General features: G+C 40.2%; 1 protein-coding gene across 1 annotated transcript; it reads left to right on the plus strand.

The window, feature by feature from the left end:
• The first annotated feature begins 452 nt into the window (after window positions 1-452).
• ntrk2b (neurotrophic tyrosine kinase, receptor, type 2b) lies at window positions 453-22,318 on the plus strand. Its single transcript, XM_029708696.1, has 18 exons — window positions 453-667; window positions 2,121-2,195; window positions 2,305-2,376; window positions 4,185-4,253; window positions 4,366-4,526; window positions 4,779-4,915; window positions 5,868-6,000; window positions 6,427-6,738; window positions 7,126-7,146; window positions 9,790-9,798; window positions 11,723-11,757; window positions 11,866-11,965; window positions 12,206-12,394; window positions 12,886-13,016; window positions 13,318-13,490; window positions 15,125-15,365; window positions 20,695-20,853; window positions 21,520-22,318. The coding sequence occupies exons 1-18, from the start codon at window positions 462-464 to the stop codon at window positions 21,703-21,705; spliced, it is 2,409 nt and encodes an 802-aa protein (XP_029564556.1). The 5' UTR covers window positions 453-461; the 3' UTR covers window positions 21,706-22,318.
• Window positions 22,319-27,224: the final 4,906 nt, after the last annotated feature.

The raw sequence follows: 27,224 nt of genomic DNA on the forward strand, positions 1-27,224 counted from the left end.
CAATAGACGAATGCAGGTACCCTGCCTCCTCGCACACGCACTCTGTCGCTACATCACCACGCATTCTGACTCCACCGTGCAGTCTCTTATTTCCATCTCCATCACTACTGCACATGAAGAAGAATCACAAGGAGAACGGGTTGCTCCCTCAACATCTGGAGCGCCACGTTTTACCACGCAGAGACAGTCGCTCTGCCTCTGAGAAAGAGACGGGTGAGACGGAGGACGGAGCACTTGACACCTTGCTTCACCGCATCGATATGCAGTAGTGTGATACCAATTCTGCGGAGACATAGAGGCCATTCCATGGCATCCTAATATTACATTGAGGGGATTGCGCATTCGTGATCAAAGGTAGTCTCGTTAGTGGTGCCGAACGGATTCATTTGGCTATAGGACGGGGGAAATTAATAATATCCATATTTGATCAATACCTACCGTGAGATATCGTTGGACCTGCGATGGACTCCAACGTAGGGGAATATGGAATGGCTCGCTTGGGAATCTTTATGGTTTTGATGGGGCTGTGGAGGTTTAGCGCTGCTTGCCCTGCGTTCTGCACTTGCAGCATCTCAAGGATTGCTTGTATCGATCCTGAACCAGGGATCGAGGATTTCCCTATCCTTACGTTAGATGACATAGAAATGGACATCAACATCACCGATATGTAAGTATCGATTAATTAAAATAAATGGCTACGCCATTGCAGACATGGCAAACCTACAATGAACGGTTCATGTTTTTAAGCAAACCAATGTGAGATTTCTCAAACAAATAAATACTAAAACATCTAAGGTGTATCACAAAATAAGGTGTATTTACTTTGCCATACTATATAGGCTGTTCATCTCATGTTTTCTGTTTCGTATGGAGACAGCCTGCCCTAAGCGACAATCAAAAAAGAAGTAGGCTATAGCTGCAGCATATAATAGTGTAGGATAATTATCATGCTAAGGGGGGGTGGTTCGAGCGTGCGTGTCAGGTGGTGGGGCACGCGTTGTTGGGAATATTTGGAATAGGCTATTTTTCTCTAGGAGCCAGGCCCTGGCAGGGATAGTGGTAATGATATTTAGTGGGGATAATGGCATGATGGCTGCCGTGGCTCCAACATGCAGAGACCTGGGGGAAGCAAGAAAACAACACGAAGGAAAACAATGTCAGATAAATTAGCCAAATCACGATTATAATGGGCTAGCCAACGTAACAGACTCAGCACAGACTCGGGTCTATGTCGCCCCCACAAAATACCCATAGTAGCAATCGATGCCGCACGAAGTGGTTCTTGTAAATATCCAACACGTTAGCACACAGTCACAGTGGTATCTGTATAAAACACAGGTTTAAAGCCATTTATTAGGTTTAGGCTACAATTGTTGAAGTACCAGAGCTGGACTGGATGAGTTTATTTGATAGACAATAAACAGATAATGCATGTGCGGAGAAAACAATGCATTACCACTGCATGTTGTTGGTGATAAGTGTTACTCTAGTTCATCACGCCTATTAGCTAACGCAGCATATGTTTAGATGTACCATATTTCAGTACAGTAGGCCTATTGCATATATCCATAAGGTGTATAATATTGTGCCTGAAACCTATATTGCTCCTGGGCAGATGCAGATAGCGAGAGAACTAACACCACCAGCATGCAAAGGCCATAGCCTACATCTAGACAGGGTGGTGTTGTACTTAACTGTGTCCTCTCATACCATCCATAGCTTAATCAAAGGTAAACCTTAATTGATGATGGTCTACTGGCCTATTACCTTGGCATGCAAAGCATTTTCATTCATTATTATGAATATTTAGCATTAATAATTAATTCTAAGCATATATGAATATTACATGAACAACCATCACCCATCCAGGTGTTGTATACTCTAGTGTAAAGAGATATCAATCATCCTAGCTGTTTTAAACAGTAGATATTAGCCGAGTGTCCAAAGACACACCAGTTTGTACCGCTATCAAATCTATTATGAAGAGAAGCTACAGATTCCCACAAAACAGTTCAGAAACCTGTGAAACTGCCCAAAATGAACATGATGGCCAAATACTATATTTCCATTGTGTTTGTAATAACAATCATTTGTAATTATTTTGTGTTGAACTTTTACAGATACATTGCAAATCAAAACAGACTATTTGACATCAATGACAACAGCTTGAAGTACTACTCAAATCTCAGAAATTTGTAAGTATTAGTATTACGCGAGGTTATGATCCAGACTATGTTATGGTTGAACTATATTAATATGTAATTGTGACTAAAAATAACACATTCACTCCCCCACTCCGAACAGAACTGTGACAAATACGAGATTGACTTCTATCTCATCACAGGCCTTTTTCAACAATACAAGACTTCAATATCTGTAAGTACTGTATAGTCTTTGATTAATCCTCAGTTAGGTGTTTTTCTTATCTTCCTCCTCACAGATGTAGCTAATGTACTTTCAAAGAGCAAATGTAGGGCCCCCAATCCAATCAAAACAATTAAGCCCAATTTATATTATAGACTATGTAGATTCTTACAGATGTAGGATCTTAATTTGGATCTTAATTTATATATTTTTTTGCTGAGAATGTTCCTACACAGTAGGAAATGCAAACTTGTAGTGTATTTGAGTTTTAAATAGGCTTCTAAACGGTGTGTTTTCCACTTTGAAACTTGATTTTCCCTAATGAAAAATGTATCAACCCCTACAAAAATGTCCATTAATTATAATCCACATAATAATTAACATTTCCTGTTGCTGAAGGATTATTTTCCTGCTGTAGCAAACTGTCTCAAATGAAGATTCTACATCTGTACTAACCTTACAGTGAAGCCTTGCAGTCAACACTTCTAATGTGGTAATTCTTGTCCAAATCTGCATGGATTGGCATGATAATGTCGACTACAGTCAAAGGAGCTGGTTCAAGCACATACAGTTTAGCCTCATGGCTGGGTAACGGGACGACAAGCTCAGCAAACAATGAGGAGCAGTTAACGGCCGGACTATATTCTTTTGTTAATGCATAGTTAAAAGGTGCTAGGTGCAAAACAAGTGAAAGTGATAGAGAAAATAGAGCAAGCATTCTGTTCCAAAGTCACATGCGTTTTCATTTTAGTTTAATCCCACACACACTGATTTTGGATTGAGTTCAGTATATACAGGTAACTGCCAAAAGAAAGGAAACTCGAGGAAATGAGGGATACAAAAGTACATTGAAAGCAGGTGCTTCCACACAAGTGTGGTTCCTGAGTGAATTAAGCAACTAACATCCCATCATGTATAAGTATAAGTGTATAAGTGCCCAGTTGCCCATTATTTAGGCTACCATGGCTAGAAGAAGAGGTCTGTGACTTTGAAAGAGGGATCTCAAATGAGCATAGGGGGTTTAAATGGTTGTGTGTGTGTGTGTGTGTGTGTGTGTGTGTGTGTGTGTGTGTGTGTGTGTGTGTGTGTGTGTGTGTGTGTGTGTGTGTGTGTGTGTGTGTGTGTGTGTGTGTGTGTCACCAGAAATCAACCTGGTGACACAGATGTATGGGAGATTCTGGAGTGGCACCTGGTGTTTTTAATCACAAAACACCAAATTATGGAATTTCTTGTGGAAAATGGTGTCGCATCCCTCCAGTAGAGTTCCAGACAGAGCTTGACTTGGGCAGGAGCCCACCGGAGCTGAGTACCGGCACCTCAAATGTTCTACTGCTTGAGCTCCTGTTCCTCTTATAGAATATTAACTCAAATGTATTGTGGAGCTCCTGCAATGAATTGTAAACAATACCGGCACCCACTTCAGTCCAAGTCAAACACTGGTTCCAAACACCAGTAGAATCTATGTCAAGGAGCATAGGAGCTGTTCTGGCATCTCAATGCCATATTTTTATTTAACTAGGCAAGTCAGTTAAGAACAAATTCTAATTTACAATGACAGCCTAGGAACAGTGGGTTAACTGCCTTGTTCAGGGGCAGAACAACAGATTTTTACCTTGTCAGCTCAGGGATTCAATCTAGCAACCTTCCGGTTACTGGCCCAACACTCTAACCACTAGGCTACCTGCCACCCCAAAGATACTTTATGTTGGTGTTTCCTTTATTTTGGAAGTTACCTGTACATTGATAACATTAGTTATGTCAGTCTGACCTACAATAGTTGGTTTATTGTAACATTTCTGATTTATTATTTTGACTCGTAGGAATCTGAGAGACAATAACTTGTCAACACTCTCTTGGAAAACATTCCAAAACTTAAACATGACATCTTTGTAAGTACCTATCCCTATTTACTATTTTATGTCATGTAATTCTTATTTTAAAGTGCAATGTCTATGAATGTGTGTGTGTGTGTGTTAATGCTCTGTTTTCTTCCCCCTCTAGTCCTCTCCTGTCTGGTAACCCTCTGAAGTGTGTATGTGAGAACATGTGGATCAAACTGAGGCTGCAAGAGGACATTGACAGTACAGAGAGTCAAGATCTGAAATGCATAGATGACAAAGCAGTGAGGAGGGCCATCTCCAGATTCTCTCCCCCTGATTGTGGTAATGTCAACCCCAGAGAAAGACAGGCATACAGACGGGGAACTACACTAAACATGTTGTGACAAAGCAGAGAGAGAGAAAGCTTGTGTACGTGTGGAACATTGACGAGCATACTAGAATGCCAGTGTATTGCTTTGACTTTTCTTTTCAAATAGTCAGTAAACAGCATGAAGTAGAAATCAAGTGAAGGTCACTTAGGTGCAACTTGTACAGTAAAACAACATTGTTAAAGGTTCTGTTTACGTTTGACAGAGGCTCCCGCAGCGGAGGTCAGTCCCTCTATCATCAAAATGACGGAGGGAAGTGATGGCAGAGCAGTGTGCAGTGCAACAGGGTCTCCTGCCCCTGACATCTTGTGGAATATTGACAGTTTGTTTACCATCACTAAGGTAAGATGATGATCTTTGTTTTGGTATATTATGACACAACCCTCTGACTATTACTAGGGCTAGGAGTTGTTCCTGATGAGGTCATGTGGGCAGGGAAAAACTCTTGGCTTTGTATGTTATGCACTTTCCTCAACTGACACCTTAACACTTGCAACAACAAAAAATTACCCCCTTTATCTCCCCAATTTCGATCTTGTCTCATCGCTACAACTCCCCAATGGGCTCAGGAGGCAAAGGTCAAGTCACGCGTCCTCCAAAACATGAACCGACAAACCGCGTATCTTAACAACCGCCCACTTAACCCGGAAGCCAGCCGCACCAATGTGTCGGAGGAAACACTGTTCAACTGATGACCGAGGTCAGCCTGCAGGCGGCCGGCCCGCCACAAGGAGTCGCTAGAGTGCGAAGAGCCAAGTCAAATCAAATTTTATTGGTCACATTCACGTGTTTATCAGATGTTATTGCGGGTGCAGCGAAATGCCCCCCCGGCCAAACCCTCCCCTAACCTTGACGACGCTGGGCCAATTGTGCGCCACCCTATGGGACTCCCGATCACGGCTGGTTGTGATATAGTCCAGGATGGACCCGGGTCTGTAGTGACACCTCTAGCACTGCAATGCCTTAGACCGCTGCGCCACTCAGGAGGCCCCATAGCACTTCAATTTTATGTTTGTTTTAATTTTTTTACATGAAACTTGTTAAGTTTTTACATTTCAATATGTAAAGAACATTATAATTTTATTATTATAATAACAGCACATTACTCCATACTTTTAGGCGTTTTATAACATACAGCATTAAATATTTTAACTCCAGATGTTTCACTATGATCACAATGATTTGTTATTAACTGTATTGACTGTGTAATACATGTTACTATTACTAATAATGCTAAAGCTAATAATGCTTATGCTCATCATGACAATGCTAATATTGCTAAATGTATTTACAGATCAATGCCTTGGAGCTGGAGAGCAATCTGACACTGTTAGGTCTCTCGCCTTCGGACAACGGCAGAGTGATCACTTGCAATGTTGAGAACGTAGTCGGCCAAACCGAGGCTTACCTCCAACTCAACATCCTCTGTAAGGACGTGTTCTGTTGTGTTGAGTGCCTATACCATTTTTTTGGTTTATTTTAGTCTGCCACTGTGGTTGCAAAATGTAAAATGCCATTTTCACTGATTCTACAGTGTAATTTTATCCTGGATCTGTAGCATCCTAGTATTGGTTGTCTACATTCTGAAAGACCACCTCTGGTGGTTCTGTGTCCTTACTGAAATGATAGTATTGCTCAACAATCTGATTGACTCTACATGTCTCCTGTCACCTTACCATACTGTACTCTTCCTTCTGTTTAGCTCCTGGTTGCCCTCAATGCCCTACCATACTCTCCCTCCTGTCTAGCCCCCTTACCCCAGTATCCCACTGCATTCCTCCAGTCCTCCTTCCTCATGTCTAGCACCCACTCCCAGTACCCTGTGACTATTCTTCCTGTTGTCTCTGTGTCAGTTCGCCCCACTATCCTGGAGCTGCTGGAGCCATTGCGCCTCCACCACTGGTGTATCCCCTTCAGTGTGACCGGAAACCCCAAGCCCGAGCTACGGTGGTACCACAAGGACCAAGAGCTCCACGAACAGGAGTACATCAAGACCGAGATCCACGAGAGCACAGGGAGCGTTCACCACGGCTGCCTGAAGCTTGTCAACCCGACTCACATCCACAATGGGCAGTATACGCTGGTGGTCAGGAACGAGTATGGGGAGGATCGTAAAGAAATCGACGCCCACTTCCTGCTCCCGCCAGACACAGACTACGATACAGGTCTCACTGCAGTTTAGTTTATAGTTACTGTAATTCTGTATAAGATGTTATAATCTATATGTAAGTTGTTTTTAGACTCTGAAAAAATCTGTGATATGTAGAACCATCTAGGACCATCAAAAAAACATTTCAAGTCAAATAAAACTATTTTTGGTTCCAAATAGCACCAATTCAAGAGTTCTATTTGGAACCAGAGGTTCTATGTGGAACCAAAAAGGGTTCTATATGACCTGAAAATTGTAACTTTTTTTCAGAGGTTTCCTACCGGAACAAATGGTTCAACCTAGCAGCTTTTTTTCTGAGAATATTCATTTTTTTTTATGTAGCATGGTATGTGTAATCGATGTTCATGAATAACATGTAAATTCCCTTTTTCACTTATTTCAGAACCGCCATATACCTACCCTTGTAAGTATTTCTTAAGACATTGCAATTTTGCAAAGAATTACAATTCTAAAACATCCCGTTACAAAGACAAGTATATATGTGTTTTTCTCTTGACATGACATGAAATAACTGTCCAGTGTTTCTAGATTTCTATGAAATATGATCTATAATTAATTACAATATGAGTGAAATAGATTTCCTTCCAAATTTTTTCAATTAAGAATGTTAAAAAGCAGCTTTTCTGTGTTGGAATGGTGTGGGCGTACCTCAACAACAGAATGGTGTGGGCGTATACCAATCCTAAAAAATATTCACGCAAGTAGACCACCGATTGGCCTTTATGCAATCATCCTCTGAGGAAATTGCAAGCATTTTTTTTAAAAGGTCTGTTTGACATAGAAGTTTGAGGTGTTTTTCCCCCCCCTCCAAATTATGCTTTGGCAACATGCAGTATGAGTATAGCACGAGTCAACAACATTATTTAGGTATGAGTTAACAGAATATGAACTTTTTAAAAGTGAGATTTTCACTGGACAGTTACTTTAATTTTAAATATCCAACGCAGCCGTTTTTTTTATCTCAATATCAAATAATTTTGGGATACAATTAAGTACCTTACTGTGAAGGTTTTCAATTTAAATTGTCAAAAAGAAACAAACATTGCTCTTTGCTAAGAAGCTATTTCTCAAGCAAGAATTTTGCGGGGACTGTCTGGGAGTGTTCTGAGCTGGGAAGGGAAAACTGAAAACTAGCTGTTATTGATAGAGGTTTGGAACTGTTTCTTATTGGTCTGTTAACTAATTTACCACCTGGTGATGTCACCAGTCAGGCCAACACCATCCGACAAAACAGTCAAAAGATTTTAGACGTTTTTTTCAAACAGCTCTTACACTAAAAGGTCATTATCATAAATTTCACAATTTTACAGTATTATTCCAACATTGTGTGTGTGTTTACAGTGCATTCTGAAAGTATTCAGACCCCTTGACTTTCTCCACATTCTGTTACATTACAGCCTTATTCTAAAAGTGATGAGGAAATGTTTTGATTGATTAAATCTACACACAATATCCCATAATGACAAAGTGAAAACAGGTTTTTAGAAAACTTAGCACATTTATTTAAAAAAACGACACCTTATTCACAAGTATTCAGACCCTTTGACATGAGACTTGAAATTGAGTTCAGGTCCATCCTGTTTCCATTGATCATCCTTGAGATGTTTCTACAACTTGATTGGAGTCCACCTGTGGTAAATTCAATTGATTGGACATGATTTGGAATGACACACACCTGTCTATATAAGTTCCCACAGTTGACAGTGCATGTCAGAGCAAAAACCAAGCCATGAGGTCGAACAAATTGTCCCTTGAGCTCCAAGACAGGATTCTGTTGAGGCACAGATCTGGGGAAGGGTACCAAAACATTTCTGCAGCATTGAATGTCCCCAAGAACAGTGGCCTCCATCATTCTTAAATGGAATAAGTTTAGAAACACCAAGACTCTTCCTAGAGTTGGCCGTCCGGCCAAACTGAGCAATCGGGGGAGCAGGGCCTTGGTCAGGGAGGAGAACAATAACCCAATGATCACTCTGACAGAGCTCCAGAGTTCCTCTGTGCGATGGGAGAACCTTCCAGAAGGACAACCATCTCTGCAGCACTCCACCAGTCAGGTCTTTATGGCACAGTGGCCAGGCGGAAGCCACTCCTCAGTAAAAGGCACATGACAGCCTGCTTGGAGATTGCCAAAAGGGAAAGGCACCTAAATGACTCTGACCATGAGAAACACAATTCTAAGGTCTGATGAAACCAAGATTGAACTCTTTGTCCTGAATGCCAAGCGTCACGTCTGGAGGAAACCAGGCACCGCTCATCACCTGGCCAATACCATCCCTACGGGGAAGCATGGTGGTAGCAGCATCATGCTATGGGGATCTTTTTCAGCGGCAGGGACTGGGGGACTAGTCAGGATTGATGGATAGAGCAAAGGAAACCTGCTCCAGAGCGCTCAGGACCTCAGACTGGGGCGAAGGTTCACCTTCCAACAGGACAATGACCCTAAGCACACAGCCAAGACAATACAGGAGTGGCTTCGGGACAAGTCTCTGAATGTCCTTGAGTGGCCCAGCCAGAGCTTCGGACTTGAACCCAATCGAACATCTCTGGAGAGACCTGAAAATAGCTTTGCGTCGACGCTCCCCATCCAACCTGACAGAGCTTGAGCGGATCTGCAGAGAAGAATGGGAGAAACTCCCCGAATACAGGTGTGCCAAATTTATAGCATCATACCCAAGAAGTCTCGAGGCTGTAATCGCTGGCAAAGGTGCTTCAACAAAGGGTCTGAATACTTATGTGAATTTTCAAAAATATCTAAACCTGTTTTTGCTTTGTCATTATGGGGTGTTGTGTGTAGATTGATGAGAAACAATTTAATCAATTTTAGAATAAGGCTGTAACGTAACAAAATGTGGGAAAAGTGAAGGGGTCTGAATACTTCCCGAATGCACTGTATGTATAAAATACAGGAAAATGTAGTTTTTGACTACGCTGGGCCCTAAAATCTTTAGGAATAATGACAGATTGATGATCCTGCCTTGTTCTTTTCCTTTCCTCTGTCCACTGCTCTTCCTGTGCTGTGGGATGTCATCACCCTGCTGCATCTCAGACACCACTGGTATGTGCTTGAAGTATGAAATCCTGAGGGAACGTATTGGATCTGGGGAAAAATCCAGGGTGGCCCAAAAGCTAATAGGGGATAGACAAGCATAATCCATGGAGAAACCTTTGACTGGACAAAATGGCAGTTTCTGGGCCCTGTCTATTACGTAACTTACAGTGCCTTCAGAAAGTATTCATGCCCCTTGAGTTCTTCCACATTTTGTTGTTACAGCCTGAATTCAAAATGGATATCAAAGTGAAAACATGTTTATTGAAAATGAAATACAGAAAGATCTCATTTACATAAGTATTCACACCCCTGAGTCTATACTTTGTAGAAGCACGTTTGGCAGTGATTACAGCTGTGAGTCTTTCTGGGGATTGTGCAACATTTGCCCATTATTCTTTAAAAAATTCTTACATTTGTCAAATTGGTTGTTGATCATTTCTAGACAACAATTTTCAGGTCTTGCCATAGATCTTGAAGTAATTTAAGTAAACAGTAACTCGGCCACTCAGGAACAACAAAACAAATGTTATTACTTACAAGCCCTTAACGAACAATGCAGTTTTAAGAAAAATAAGTGTTAAGAAAAAATAACAAATGGTTAAAGAGCAACAGTAAAATAACCGTAGCGAGGCTATATACAGGGGGTATTGGAACAGAGTCAATGTACGGGAGCACCGGTTAGTCAAGGTAATTGAGGTAATATGTACATGTAGGTAGAGTTAAAATTCACTGTCTTCTTAGTAAGCAACCAGTGTAGATTTGGCCTTGTGTTTAAGTTATTGTCCTGCTGAAAAAAAACTCCCCAGCCCTCAACAATTACAAGCATACCCATATCATGATGAAGCCACCACTATGCTTGAGAATATGGAGACTGGTACTAAATAATGTGTTGTATTGGATTTTCCCCAAATATAACACTTTGTATTTAGGAAAAAAGTGTATTGCTTTGCCAAATGTTTTACAATATTACTTTTAGTTCCTCGTTGCAAACAGGATGCATGTTTTGGAATATTTTTATTCTGTACAGGCTTCATTTTTACTCTGTCAATTAGGTTAGTATTGTAGAGTAACTATAATGTTGTTGATCCATCCTCAAACTATGTAACTGTTTTAAAGTCACCATTGGTCTCATGGTGAAGTCGCTGAGTGGTTTCCTTCCTTTCTGGCAACTGAGTTAGGAAGGAAGCCTGCATCTTTGTAGTGACTGGGTGTATTGATACACCATCCAAAGTGTAATTAATAACTTCACCATGGATATTCAATGTTTGCTTTCTTTTTTTTTACACATCTACCAATAGGTGCCCTTCTTTGCGAGGCATTGGAAAACCTCCTTGGTCTTTGTGGTTGAATCTGTCTGAAATTCTCTGCTCGACTGAGGAACCTTAATGATAATTGTCTGTGTGGGGTAAAGAGATGAGGTAGTCATTCAAAAATCATGTTAAACACTATTGCGCACAAAGTGAGGCCATGCAACTTATTATGTTACTTGTTAAGCACATTGTTACTCCTGAACTTATTTAGGCTTGACATAACAAAGGGTTTGAATACTTATTGACAAGACATTTCAGCTTCAAATGTTTTATTAATTTGTAAAACTTTCGAGAAAAAAAATCCGCTTTGACATTGTGTGGTGTTGGTGTGTAGGCCAAAAAAATCTAAATATAATCCATTTTAAATTCAGGCTGTAACACAACCAAACATGGAAAAAGTCAAGGGGTGTGAATACTTTCTGAAGGCACTGTAGCTAACACACCTACTGTCTGGTTACATCACAACCAGACAGTATTTTTAGCGTTTGAAAAAAATCTAGGTTAATTTTAATGTGAGAGAAGAAATCAGAAGAAATTAGATTATGTACTTTAATGTTTGTATGTTTAATGCTGTTTCATTCTGTTTTAATTATGACCTGTGCTTGGTCTTTTTGTCTCAGACTTACCACTACCCCCAATAGAGGACAGTGTTGCAGTAAGTTAACATACACGTTATAATTTGTCATGCATGGTTATGTGCATACTATAATGTTGTGCACTGTTATTGGTAAGTATTTTGCATTGTTGAATGGTCTTTTTCCAGGTGTACATAGTGGTGGGGATCGCTGGCGTGGCATTAATTGGATGCGTTCTGATGGTGATCATTCTGAAATACGGAAGAAACTCAAAGTTTGGGATGAAGGGTAAAGATTTTATTTTTCATCTTAGTTTAGTCATTTTTCAAACCAGTATTGAGACTTGCAGGCCTCCCATTTGGATAACAATGAACATCTTGTTTTAGATGCACATTTCTACAGTTTTATTTCTATTTAACCCTACCACATTCCAGTTTATGTTCGGCCACATAATAACATACAGAAGTCAAACACTCCTCTCCTCATAATTGTATTTCCTCCCACTGGGGTCCTCCCCTTCCTCCTCAGGCTCCTCCTCAGTCATCAGTAACGACGATGACTCCGCCAGTCCTCTTCATCACGTCTCCAATGGCAACAACACCCCGTCGTCCTCAGAGATGGGCCACGATGCGGTGATCATTGGAATGACAAAGATCCCTGTCATCGAGAATCCACAGTATTTCCGCCAATCTGGCAGCATGCTGAAATCGGACACGTGTGAGTTACCGTGGTGCGGAGGTCTGCTGTTGTTGTAACCCGGTCTTTTTCTGATAAATCCATGACAGGGCCACTTGCGACTGGATGGACTTCATGGCGATGACTTTGGTTGACCTCTTGCCAGATGACTTGCAGTTAATGCTGTAATATCAGACTGTACGGCACAGAGGATGACACTAGACAGACACACACATCTGACTATTTCACTTGTAGCCCTGTAAGAAATGTAGTTCTGTAATGGCTACAATTCCCATACTTGTCTGACAAGTGACCAGAATATCACAGTTTCCTCTATACAGTAGTAGACTAGGGCTGTTAACTTTAGTGCATGTAATGTGTAGGGCCAGGAGTTTTTCCTGACCACTTGACCTGACTAATTCTAACTAGGGCCCAGAGTTTTTCTTGGTCAGTTCACACGATGTTCAGGAAAAACTCAGGCCTCTAGACTTGGGCTTTGTGCTAGCCTTACTTCATCTCTCTTTACATCCCAGTTGTCCAGCACATCAAGAGACACAACATTGTGCTGAAGCGTGAGCTGGGAGAGGGGGCCTTTGGGAAGGTGTTCCTGGCTGAGTGCTACAACCTGATCCCAGATCAGGACAAGATCCTGGTGGCTGTCAAGGTAAAGTATGGCCATCTATGCATGCCATTTCAAACAATCAACACACACTTAAGTCCTGGTTTAGATTTTTTTTTTTTAAAGAACAGCTAAGTATAAACTATTTTGCTGTTTGTGCTTTTCCCATATGTGAGGATTGTATGTACATTGTTTTGGATAATAGCACGGCAAACAAGTATATTAGGATTTAATCGAATTTTGTAGGAAGGAGACTTTGAAACAATCAACAATCCCATCAATCAATGATTAAATGATGGTGTGCGTGTGCGTGTGCTTGCACGTGCACGTGCATCCCTGTCCTCAGACGTTGAAAGAGGCCAGCGAGAGCGGCCGAGCCGACTTCCACCGGGAGGCGGAGCTACTGACCAACCTGCAGCACGAGCACATCGTTACCTTCTACGGCGTGTGTGTGGAGAGTGACCCGCTCATCATGGTGTTCGAGTACATGAAGCACGGCGACCTCAACAAGTTCCTCAGGTATTGTCCTGTGTCCCAATGCCTTTGTGCGCATGTGCATGTGATTTACGTTTGCCAATTCACGTGTACTGTATTAAAGTACCAACTGACGTAAATACTCCATGTGTGCAATGTGTATGTTTTGTGTCTGTTTTTATCCTTTCACTGTAAGCCAGAGCGCCAAAGACACATTTACATTCTGTGCAAACTTAATGTATAATAAAGGTGTCTAATCTAATCAGTCATGAAAGGTTATGGGAGATTTTGGCACATACAGTACCAGTCAAAAGTTTGGACACCTACACATTCAAACGTTTTTTTTTATTTTTACTATTTCCTACATTGTAGAATAACAGTGAAGAATCAAACTATGAAATAACACATATGGAATCATGTAGTAACCAAAAAAGTGTTAAACAAATCAAAATATATTTTACATTTTAGATTCTTCAAAGTAGCCACCCTTTGCCTTGATGACAGCTTTGCAAACTCTTTGCATTCTCTCAACCAGCTTCATGAGGTAGTCACCTGGAATGCATTTCAATTAACAGGTGTGCCTTGTTAAAATATAATTTGTGGAATTTCTTTCCTTCTTAATGCATTTGAGCCAATCAATTGTGTTGTGACAAGATAGGGGTAGTATACAGAAGATGGCCCTATTTGGTAAAAGACCAAGTGAATCAAGCCTTCATGGTCGAATTGCTGCAAAGAAACCCCTACTAAAGGACACCAATAATAAGAAGAGACTTGCTTGGGCCAAGAAACACGAGCAATGGACATTAGACCGGTGTAAATCTGTCCTTTGGTCTGATGAGTCCAAATTTGAGATTTGGACTCATCAGAAAGAAAACCGCCATTTCTTTGTGAGACAGAGTAGGCGAACGGATAACCTCCTCATGTGTGGTTCCCGCCTTGAAACATGGAGGAGGAGGTGTGATGGTGTGGGGGTGATTGCTGGTGACACTGTCTGATTTATTTAAGGCACACTTAACCAGCATGGCATTCTGCAGCAATATGCCATCTCATATGGTTTGCGCTTAGTGGGACTATCATTTGATTTTCAACAGGACAATGAACCAAAACACACCTCCAGGCTGTGTATTGGCTATTTGACCAACAAGGAGAGTGGAGGTCAGATGACCTGGCCTCCACAATCACCCAACCTCAACCCAAGTGAGATGGTTTGGGATGAGTTGGATCGCAGTGTGAAGGAAAAGCAGCCAACAAGTGCTCAGCATATGTGGGAACTCCTTCGAGACTGTTGGAAAGTATTCCAGTTGACGCTGGTTGAGAGAATGCCAAGAGTGTGCGAAGGGTGGCTACTTTGAAAAATCAAAAATATAAAATTATATTGATTTGTTTTAACACTTTTTTTGGTTACAAAATGATTCCATATATGTTATTTCATTTTTGATGTCTTCACTATTATTCTTCAATGCAGAAAATAGTAAAAATAAAGAAAAACCCTTGAATGAGTAGGTGTGTCCAAACTTTTGACTAGTACTGTATGTAAATGTAATACTTTATTTGAATTGAAACTGGGTAACTGCAATGGAAGCGAATGAGTTTGCACTTATCCGATTAAGTCCTCTTTGTAGTCAATTGTAGATAACTATAGTTAGCATTGTGTTTGACCCACCTGTGTTGTGGTGTAGGTCCCATGGTCCTGACGCAGTGCTGATGGCTGATGGGCAGCACAGCCTGATGGTGGAGCTGACCCAGTCCCAGATGCTGCACATCGCCCAGCAGATCGCTGCAGGCATGGTCTACCTGGCCTCCCAGCACTTTGTCCACAGAGACCTGGCCACACGCAACTGTCTGGTGGGAGAGAACCTGCTCGTCAAGATTGGGGACTTTGGCATGTCCAGGGATGTGTACAGTACCGACTACTACAGAGTGAGTCTGTGGGCACACACACACACACACACACACACACACACACACACACACACACACACACACACACACACACACACACACACACACACACACACGCAAAACAGAAAGACAGGAATACACTCATGTGTAATTAGAATTTGCTGTTACAGCAATAATTTTAACCAACAAATGTTTTAAATCTATTTTTAATGCCATTTAAATGCAAATTCTATAATCTGCATAGAATTGCTGTTTCCATGGTAATAGGGGGCAACAGTGCAAAATGCACTGGCAGTTTTTTTCCCCTGAGCAAGGAGTTCATGCTTGACGTTGCATTTATGCTGTGATGCAAATTTAGCCTTGAATTCTCTATTTTAAGGCCTTTTCAGAGGCAAGCTACTGCTCTTAAAATACCTAGATTCATGAACACGCTTCTCCTTATCACCCCCCTTTCTATCCAGTATCTAACCTAGTTCTTATAAAATGAGTGAGGAAAACATTGTCTACCTTAGCAGATAGCCTGGTAGCCTAACCGGCTTCTGTTTTACCCAACTCCTTTGTTGTTGTTATGTCAAATTGGCATGATATTGGCTACTTAAAGCACAAACAGATTGGGCTAACAGGCTAACTGCTATCTGCTACTGTCTAGCTTCTACTAGAACAGTATAGGCAACACTACTGGCTTTAATGCGATTTCATGCCTGCATGGGCCCAAAAATATTTTGGCCATCTCAGGTTGATCTGACAATTCTCACATAGAAACTTAATTGGGAAGACGGATGTTTGATATTCTTTTTACATTTGTGTAAGAAACTATTTTTTTGAAAATCATAATGAAAGTGTCAATTTTAGGCCCTTTTTAGACCTATACATGCCCCTTGTAAGACTTAATGATCCGTGAACCGTACATGATACAGACAACACCTTGGTGTCATTATCCTCCTAATAGTGTGCTCATTTTTAGACATATTGTTTTAAAAAATATATTCTACAAGTACATCACATTTCTAAAGTGGGCTCTCTGCTACTTTCAAAGTAATGATACATTTTATGAGCACCACCAACATAATGAATGGGGAAATGGATTCAAAGGGAACTCCCTCTGCTGGTGATTTGCTGAATGTGCAATCCTACAGGAGGGCTGTGATTGGTTAATGACATACAATGTCAATTTCTTTGTATAAAATTGATGATTTCTTCAAAAGTACCAGAGAGCCCACACTGGAAAGTTGATGTTTGAATAGTATATTGTTCCAAACAATGTCTAAAAATTAGCAAAAGCAAAAAGGTTACTTTTGAGATATTATTCATATTTTTTATGTTGAATAAATTAATGGGAATTTTATTTCAGAATATAGATATACTCCATGTTTTAGAGCACACATTATAAGGAGTAAAATGACAAGATTCTTCACAAATCATTTGTTTCTTACAAGAGGCATGTATAGGTCTAAAAAGGGCCTAAAACTGACACTTTCATCATTTATATACAGTACCAAGTCAAAGGTTTGGACACACCTACTCATTCAAGGGTTTTTCTTTATTTTTTACTATTTTCTACCTTGTAGAATAATAGTGAAGACATCAAAATTATGAAATAACACATATGGAATCATGTAGTAACCAAAAAAGTGTTAAACAAATCAACATATATTTGAGATTCTTCAAAGTAGCCACCCTTTACTTGATGACAGCGTTGCACACTCTTGGCATTCTCTCAACCAGCTTCATGAGGTAGTCACCTGGAATGCATTTCAATTAACAGGTGTGCCTTGTTAAATTAATTTGTGGAATTTCTTTCCAACCTCTTACATCTACACGTTCCGCTAGCGGAACGTCTGCTCCAATATCCAATGATGGGCGGGGCGCGAAATTCAAACTCCTCTAAATCCGAAAACTTACACTTTTCAAACATATGACTATTTTACAGCTATTTAAAGACAAGACTCTCCTTTATCTAACCAAACTGTCCGATTTCAAAAAGGCTTTACAGCGAAAGCAAAACATTAGATTATGTCAGCAGAGTACCCAGCCAGGAATAATCACACAGCCATTTTTCAAGCTAGCATATCATGTCACATAAACCCAAACCATATCTAAATGCAGCACTAACCTTTGATGATCTTCATCAGATGACACACCTAGGACATTGTGTTATACAATACATGCATGTCTGTTCAATCAAGTTCATATTTATATCAAAAACCAGCTTTTTACATTAGCATGTGACGTTCAGAACTAGCATTCCCACCGAACACTTCCGGTGATTTTACTAAATTACTCACGATAAACGTTCACAAAAAGCATAACAATTATTTTAAGAATTATAGATACAGAACTCCTCTATGCACTCGATATGTCCGATTTTAAAATAGCTTTTCGGATGAAGCACATTTTGCAATAATGTAAGTACATAGCCCGGCGTTACAGGGCTAGCTATTTAGACACCCTGCAAGTTTAGCCTTCACCAAAATCACATTTCCTATAAGAAAAATGTTCTTACCTTGCTTGTTCTTCATCAGAATACACTGCCAGGACTTCTACTTCAATAACAAATGTAGGTTTGGTCCCAAATAATCCATCGTTATATCCAAACAGCGACGTTTTGTTCGTGCGTTCTAGACACTATCCCAACGCTAAATCTCGGCCACGAGCATGACGCAAAATATGACAAAAAATTTCTAAATATTCCATTACCGTACTTCGAAGCATGTCAACCGCTGTTTAAAACCAATATTTATGCAATTTATCTCGTAGAGAAGCGATAATATTCCGACCGGGAATCTGCCTGTCTGTAAACTGAGGAAAAAACCGAAAGCCGGGGGCGGGGCGTGTCACGCGCCTAAGGCTTAGTCCATTGACTGACCACTCAGCTTTTGCTCTCGTGTGCTTCAGCCAGGGCTTTGAATTACATCATTCCTGTTTTTCCCGGGCTGTGAGACTCCATTGTTGACGTGAGAAGTGTCACGTAAGAGCAGAGATCCTTTGTAAACGATAGAGATAATCAAGAAGGGCAAGAAATGTTCAGACAGGGTACTTCCTGAACAGAAGCATCTCAGGTTTTTGCCTGCCATAGGAGTTCTGTTATACTCACAGACACCATTCAAACAGTTTCAGAAACTTTGGAGTGTTTTCTCTCCAAAGCTAATAATTATATGCATATTCCAGTTTCTGGGCAGGACTAATAATCAGATTAAATCGGGTACGTTTTTTATCCAGCCGTGAAATTACTGCCCCCTAGATGTAAGAGGTTAATGCGTTTGAGTCAATCAGTTGTTGAGACAAGGTAGTGGTGGTATACAGAAGATGGCCCTATTTGGTAAAAGACCAAGTGCATATTATGGCAAGAACAGCTCAAATAATTAAAGAGAAATGACAGTCCATCATTACTTTAAGACATGAAGATCAGTCAGTGTGGAAAATGTCAAGAACTTTGAAAGTTTCTTCAAAAGCAGTCGCAAAAACCATCAAGCGCTATGATGAAACTGGCTCTCATGAGGACCACCACAGAAAAGGAAGACCCAGAGTTCCCTCTGCTGCAAAGGATGTTCATTAGAGTTACCAGCCTCAGAAATTGTAGCCCAAATAAATCTTTCAGAGTTCAAGTAACAGACACATCTCAACTGTTCAGAGGAGACTGTGTGACTCAGGCCTTCATGGTTAAATTGCTGCAAGGACACCACTACTAAAGGACACCAATAAGAAGAAGAGACTTGCTTGGGCCAAGAAACAGGAGCAATGGACATTAGACCGGAGGAAATCTGTCCTTTGGTCTGAGTCCAAATTTGAGATTTTTAGTTCCAACCCCCATGTCTTTGAGACTCATAGTAGGTGAACAGATGATCTCCGCATGTGTGGTTCCCATTGTGAAGCATGGAGGAGGTGTGATGATGTGGGGGTGCTTTGCTGATGACACTGTCTGTGATTTATTTAGAATTCAAGGCACACTTAACCAGCATGGCTACCACAGCATTCTGCAGCGATACGCCATCCCATCTGGTTTACGCTTAGTGGGACTATCAATCGTTTTTCAACAGGACAATGACCCAACACACCTCCAGGCTGTGTAAGAGCTATTTGATCAAGGAGTGTGATAGAGTGCTGCATCAGATGACCTGGCCTCCACAATCACCCGACCTCAACCCAATTGAAATGGTTTAGGATGAGTTGGACCTGCAGAGTGAAGGAAAAGCAGCCAACAAGTGATCTGCATATGTGGGAACTCTTTCAAGACTGTTGGAATCGCATTCCAGGTGAAATCAGGTTGAGAGAATGCCATCATCAAGGCAATGGGTGGCTACTTTGAAGAATCTAAATTATAAGATATATTTTCATTTGTGTAACACTTTTTTGGTTACTATATGATTCCATATGTGTTATTTCATAGTTGTGATGTCTTCTATTATCCTACAATGTAGAAAATAGTCAAAATAAATAAAAATCCTTGAATGAGTAGGTGTGTCCAAACTTTTGACTGGTAGAGAGAGTGTGTGTGTGTGTGTGTGTGTGTGTGTGTGTGTGTGTGTGTGTGTGTGTGTGTGTGTGTGTGTGTGTGTGTGTGTGTGTGTGTGTGTGTGTGTGTGTGTGTGTGTGTGTGTGCGTGTGTGTATATATATATATTTATTTATTTATTTATTTTACTTTTTTTAAAGCATGTTAAACCTTCCTCCCAATTATGTTTTTATGTGAGAATTGCCAGAACAATCTGTTTTACCAAAAATATTTTCGCGCCATGCTGGCATTATCTTAAAGAGCCACTGAACACGTCAATTGGCACGTGTGTTTTTCTGTTGCTCATTAGAAAAACAAGATTTCATTTTCAAGACTGTCCCCCATGAGACACTGTAGATGCAGAAGAAGTCTATTTAATTTCCTCGTAATCTTCAGAATGAATCTAAAATAACTCAAGAAATCTGTAATTCATTTAGACGTTTTTGCAGAGGATGTTTTAGTTGCGCAATTTCACATCGAACTAAGGTGTTTGGTGCAGTATTTCTGAAGTAACACACGGTTGTTCCAAACTCCATTTTAGGCGAGACTGACTTTATGACCATAATTATCCTATTACACTTTGTAGTCAATTTTGACACTAGAATAACTGTTCATGACTCAAATCGATGCCATGTAGGCCGTTTTCAAAGGGATTTGTTGCTTTTTAAAGGCAGTCGCTCAGATTTGGCTCTTAGATCCAGACTTGTTCTGTGTCCAAGTCAGCCCCAGGCCTGGGGTCTATGTAGATAACAGTGCCCTCTGCTGCTTCCTGGCCCTCCCTCGGGAGAATCAATACAAAACAGATGAATGTAACTGAGTGTAAATGGTTCTTGATGTTTCCTTTGTCTGTTTCCAGGTGGGTGGTCACACCATGCTGCCCATCCGCTGGATGCCTCCAGAGAGCATCATGTACCGGAGGTTCACCACGGAGAGTGATGTCTGGAGTCTGGGCGTGGTCCTCTGGGAGATCTTCACCTATGGGAAGCAGCCCTGGTACCAGCTCTCCAACAATGAGGTCAGTAGTCTCTTATCACAGACAGGCAGCACTCTTGAGATTTGGTTCTGGTTTCCGAAGATTACAAGGTCTTAAGACACAAACTCAAACCTTTCCTACAGCAGATTGACCACACTGGTATCATAGCACCTGAGCTCCAATGATGAGACTTATCGTCAACTTCAAATACATCAGTCTTCTGTAGTCTCCATTTTTCTAATCTTAGTTACAGTATATCACATTTGTATTGTCCATATACATTGACTGTGCAAAACATTAGGAACACCTGCTCTTTCCATGACACGGCGTGACCAGGTGAATCCAGGTGAAAGCTTTGATCCCTTATTGATGTCACATGTTAAATCCACTTCAATCAGTGTAGATGAAGGGGAGGAGACATGTTAAAGAAGGGGGTGGGGTTTGCAACGCAATATTAGGAAGGTGTTCCTAATGTTTTATTCTCTGTGTAGATTTTGATGCGTTATGAATATACATTTTCTGGAAATCTATTAGATGAAACCAAGGCTACTACGTCTGAGTCTAAAAAACATATCACCTTGGTTAACCTCACTTTGTTTAGATGCTGTTATCATGTGAGCAATGGCTTCCTTAATTGCCCCTGAGGGAATAAATAAAGTTGAATTGAACTGAATTTCAATTGCATTGTGGTGGTGACCCTTTATGCAGGTGATCGAGTGTATCACCCAGGGGCGCGTGCTGCAGCGGCCGCGTTCCTGTCCAAAGGAGGTGTACGACCTGATGCTGGGATGCTGGCAGAGAGAATCCTACATGAGACTGAACATCAAGGAGATCCACAGCCTGCTCCAGAGTCTGGCCAAGGCCTTGCCTGTCTACCTGGATATACTGGGCTGAGTGAGTCTGGGCAGGTGTATGGGTGGAGGGGGGAGGGGGAGTTGTGTGTATGTGTGTGTGTGTGCGTGCATGTGTGAGCATATGTGTTTGCGTGTGTGCCCGACTGTGCTGACTGTGCTTCTGCCTCCTCATCACATAGAGAAAAGCCTTAAATTTGATTGAGATTTCCTTTCCTTCTCCATTTGAAGATACTCTTAGGACCAGTTTCTCAAACCCAGATTAAAATAATCCAGGAGTAGGCCCAATTCTGATTTAGTTCATCAAGAGCTAAAAATGACTTAATGAACATCTATTAACCTTGAATTACATACTGCTGGACTGTGACGGGAACTTTTTAAATGAAGTTTAACCATAGTCCAACAATAATTGAGGCCATGTCCATGAAACCAAATGATCAGTAATCTTGATGAAATTGTAATCTGGGTCTGCGAAACAAATCATTAACTGTATTATTGTACTCTTGTACACTGTAATAGCTGGGGATGAACAAAGGGAAAATGACTGTGTCAAAATGATCATGGACAATGTATGGACACGTGCCAACATGGATAGAGCTTTTCCTTGTTCCTCCTAACATGAGGAACATCTCATGTGGAGCGACATATAAAGTCGAAGTAATACTTTTTTTTTTTTAAACCCATTGCAATGAAGTAAGGCTTACCGCTTATATAAGTGTCATGGACTATTTTTATGATGTGAGACCTTTCTTATTGATGTCAGGTGCTTTTGACTCTGTTGTTTTCATGTTACCACTTTACATTTTGATTGGTGACTGAATTCTGTCATCATGGCCAACCAGTCCAGAGCTGTGGAGTTGATTATGATGGTACTTGAAGGGTACCTCTTAGGACTTATAATGACTTCATATCACATTAATAACCCATATATACCACAGTATAAAAAAAAACATCCATTCGTGAAATGCTTATGTACTGCTTATATATGGTTATTCATGTGTTATAAAGTCTACGTAGGTACCCTCAGTCTAGAGAGAACAAGAGCCATCCATCCACACAACACCGTTAAACCCCTGAGTGTTACTGTACATATACATATGTGCATATTACAAAAACACTTTTAAATGTTATAAAAAATAAGGATTTACCTTTTAAAACATATGGGCATTCTCTATGCCATATTTATAATTCATTTTTCAGAATTATTTTCTTTTTTTAAATTAATATTTCAGGTTGTGGTTCATTATCAGTGGTATTTTCTATCTGATTCTATTTTGCTAGATACTGACATTGTCCATTTCCATGTAGAAGGTTAGTTTTTGAATGTGGTTAGTATGCACTACACATGTCACAATCTTGACTGGATAACTAAAGCACAGTGAATAAGGACCGTCCCAGCATTAAGTTGGAACAGGGAGGAATTTGAGTTGCCTCAACTCAAACCAAAGCAGTAAGAAAGTTGACCATACTGTAGCATAGAATAACATTGTCATTTTGTTTTGTCATTTGTGAAGAGCACATTCACCAGCAATGGCTTAGAGAGAGCATCATTTTATCCTCTACTGTATAAATCTATTGGAGGCCCAGAAATCTACTACACTGTTTGTTTTGCATTTTCGAAGGCAGCTTTAGAAATGCCGTGGATGTTGTTGAGGTCGACGTAGATAAGATGTTTCAGTATATTGAAGCTAATAGGAAATGATGGATTTAGCCTTTTAAGGATATTTGATTTATTTCAGCTGTATTTGTGGGGAATCAACAGTGACACTGCTTTAGTTTTCACCCTAGAGTTAGAAAAGACCACTGGTAAAATGCCCCTCAGCGATTTATGCACTTAAATTACTAATTGACTTGTTTACATTATGTATAGCATATTATTTGGAACCAGGGTGTGAAATTCTGATCTTATATTTATTGATATACAGTACCAGTCAAAAGTTGACACACCTACTCATTCAGGGGTTTTTCTTTATTTTCTACATTGTAGAATAATTGAAGACAAACTATGAAATAACACATATGGAATCATATAGTAACCAAAAAAGTGTTAAACAAATCAAAATATATTTTAGATTATTCGAAGGAGCCTCCCTTTGCCTTGATGACAGCTTTGCAAACTCTTGGCATTCTCTCAAACAGCTTCACCTGGAAGGCTTTTCCAACAGTCTTGAAAGAGTTCCCACATATGCTGAGCACTCTTTTGCTGCTTTTCCTTCACTCTGCGGTCCAACTCATCCCAAACCATCTCAATTTGGTTGAGGTCGGGTGATTGTGGAGGCCAGGTCATCTGATGCAGCACTCCAGCACACTCCTTCTTGATCAAATAGCCCTTACACAGCCTGGAGGTGTGTTGGGTCATTGTCCTGTTGAAAAACAAATGATAGTCCCACTAAGTGCAAACCAGATGGGATGGCGTATCGCTGCAGAATGCTGTGGTAGCCATGCTGGTTAAGTGTGCCTTGAATTCTAAATAAATCACTGACAGTGTCACCAGCAAAGCACCCCCCCATCATCACACCTCCATGATTCACAGTGGGAACCACACATGCGGAGATCATCTGTTGTGTCTCACAAAGGCCTGATTCACGCAGTCTCCTCTGAACAGTTGATATGTCTGATACTGGAACTCTGTGAAGCATTTATTTGAGTTGCCTGGTAACTAATGAACATCCTCTGCAGCAGAGGTAACTCTGGGTTTTCCTTTCCTGTGGCGGTCCTCATGAGAGCCAGTTTCATCATAGCGCTTGATGGTTTTTGTGACTGCACTTGAAGAAACATTCAAAGTTCTTTGAAATGGTCCTCATTGACTGACCTTCATGTCTTAAAGTAATGATGGACTGTTGTTTCTCTTTGGTTATTTGAGCTGTTCTTGCCATAATATAGACTTGGTATTTTACCAAATAGGGCTATCTTCTGTATACCACCCCTACCTTGTCACAACACAACTGATTAGCTCAAACGCATTAAGAAGGAAAGATATTCCCCAAATCAACTTTTAACAAGACACACCTGTTAATTGAAATGCATTCCAGGTTACCTCATGAAGCTGTTTGAGAGAATGCCATCAAGCAAAGGGTGGATACTTTAAAGAATCTCAAATATAAAAATATATTTGTATTTTATTTAACAGTTTTGGTTACTACATGATTCCATATGTTTTGATGTCTTCACTATTATTTAAAAAATAAAGAAAAACCCTGGAATGAGTAGGTGTGTCAACTTTTTCATATCATATAGGCTATTGCAATGATTAGGATCAGTTGTGAGTATCTTAAGTCTAGGGACAGTTGTAAGATTATATTTAGTAGGATTCCCCATGTGGTTGTCAGGCCTCCTGAACAGCTTCTATCAGGGACGTGACGACTTAATAACTCTGGCAGAGTTGAATCAGATTATTTGATAGGGAAGAGGACCTAGGACAGTGCCTTCAGAAAGTATTCATACCCTTTGACTTATTCCATAGTTTGTTATTACAGTCTGAATTCAAAATTGATCAAATATTTTTTTCCTCACCCATCTACACACAATAGCCCATAATGACAAAGTGAAAACATGTTTTTTGAAATTCTTGCAAATTTATTGAAAATGATATACAGAAATATAATTCCCATAAGTATTCACACCACTGAGTCTTTCTAGGTACGTGTTTATTTTTTATTTTTTTTAGCTTTGCACACCTGGATTGTACAATATCTGCCCATTTTATTATTTTCAAAATTCTTCAAGCGCTGTCATATTGGTTGTTGATCGTTGCTAGACAACCATTTACAGGTCTTCCATAGATTTTCAAGTAGAATGAATGGCCACTCAGGAACATTCACTGTCTTCTCCAGTGTAGATTTGGCCTTGTGTTTTAGGTTATTGTCCTGCTGAACGGTGAATTAATCTCCCAGTGTCTGGTGGAAAGCAGACTGAACCAGGTTTTCCACTAGGATTTTGCCTGTGCTTAGCTCCATTCCATTTCTTTTTTATCCTGAAAAAGTGGTACTCAGTAATGTGTTGTATTGGATTTGCCTCAAACATAAACACTTTGTATTCAGGACATAAAGTTAATTGTTTTGCAATTTTTTTTGCTGTATTACTTTAGTGCCTTGTTGCAAACAGGACACATGTTTTGTAATATTTTAGTTCTGTACAGGCTTCCTTTTCACTCTATCAATTAGGTTAGTATTGTGGAGTAACTACAATGTTGTTGATCCATCCTCAGTTTTCTCCGTAACTGTTTTCTCTGTAACTGTTTTAAAGTCACAATTGGCCTCATGATGAAATCCCTGAGTGGTTTCCTTCCTCTCTGGCAACTGAGTTAGGAAGGAAGCCTGCATCTTTGTAGTGACTGGGTGTATTGATACACTATCCAAAGTGTAATTAATAACTTCACCATGGATATTCAATGTTTGCTTTCTTTTTTTTTACACATCTACCAACAGCTGCCCTTTGCGAAGCTTGTAAAAATGTCAAACAATTTCACTCTGACATTATGGGGTATTGTGTGTAGGAGGGTACAAAACATTTAAATATAATCAATTATCAATTCAGGCTGTAACACAACAAAATGTGGAAAAAATCAAGGGGTGTGAATACTTTCTGAAGGCACTGTACGTAGCATTATACAACGGGTGGGTCTAATCCTGAATGCTGATTGGTTAAAACCGCGTTCCAGCCGGTGTCTATTCAACAAGTTGCCACCGGCTAAATCTAGGAAGTCAAACTGCCTATTTTACTCTGTTCCATCTGATTGCGCAATTCACTGTCTCAACAGCCCAGCCAGGTAATTTATAAACTTGATCTCCACTTTAAAAAGCATCTAGACATTATCTCACATTTCTTTTAGACTAACATTTAGTTTTCAACAGCGGATATTTCTATAAACCTTGCTGTCTGTCTCTCCAACATTTGCAATTTTTTTTTCAATATTCAAATTCGATCTGCTGTCGCATAGTAATGAAGGAGTCGGAACAAGACAGACAGGCAGACAGCGTTTCTCAGCCAGTCGAAATCAATAATCAGCTGGCATAATTTGTGTGTGAATGTATGTGTGTGTATATGTATATATATATATATATATATATATATATATATATATATATATATATATAAATTGAAAAAAGGTAAAACGAAACGCAGCTAATTTGCAGTCTTTCCAGCTTCAGTTTGAAGTGATTGTGTTACTGTAGCTGTGTTGTTGGCTAGCTCCTTTGGACAACAGTGTCCTGACGAATGAGCACATGTTCTATGCCAGGTGAAATCGCGCCTCATTAGCTCATTGTTATGGATGTATCTAAATAAATGTCACTAGAAAACAGTTTATGCAAATGCTGCTACTTTGCTGTTATTCTGGCTGGACTTTTTTGACATGACTGAAAGATAGCTGTAGTTGGCTAGCAAGCAAGGGATAAGAACGTTATCAGCCAGTATGGCAATGGAACATTTAGAACGAACGACTGGGTCGAGTCCATAGATACAGAACAAAAAGACTGAATGACTGGGTCGCGTCTCTAGCAACCCTAGATTTGTGTCGAAGGATGAAATGGTATGAATAAATTAATCAAAATAACGTTTTGA

The sequence above is a fragment of the Salmo trutta genome, chromosome 23, assembly GCF_901001165.1.
Source record: "Salmo trutta chromosome 23, fSalTru1.1, whole genome shotgun sequence".
NCBI lineage: Eukaryota > Metazoa > Chordata > Actinopteri > Salmoniformes > Salmonidae > Salmo > Salmo trutta.

What these genes read in the sequence shown, in the direction of transcription:
- ntrk2b (XM_029708696.1), top strand. Translation starts at nt 462, where the DNA reads ATGGACTCCAACGTAGGGGAATATGGAATGGCTCGCTTGGGAATCTTT. An exon ending in GACATCAACATCACCGATAT is followed by an intron (nt 668 to 2,120) that starts GTAAGTATCGAT and finishes GAACTTTTACAG; the next exon opens with ATACATTGCAAATCAAAACA. An exon ending in CAATAGAGGACAGTGTTGCA is followed by an intron (nt 11,758 to 11,865) that starts GTAAGTTAACAT and finishes GTCTTTTTCCAG; the next exon opens with GTGTACATAGTGGTGGGGAT.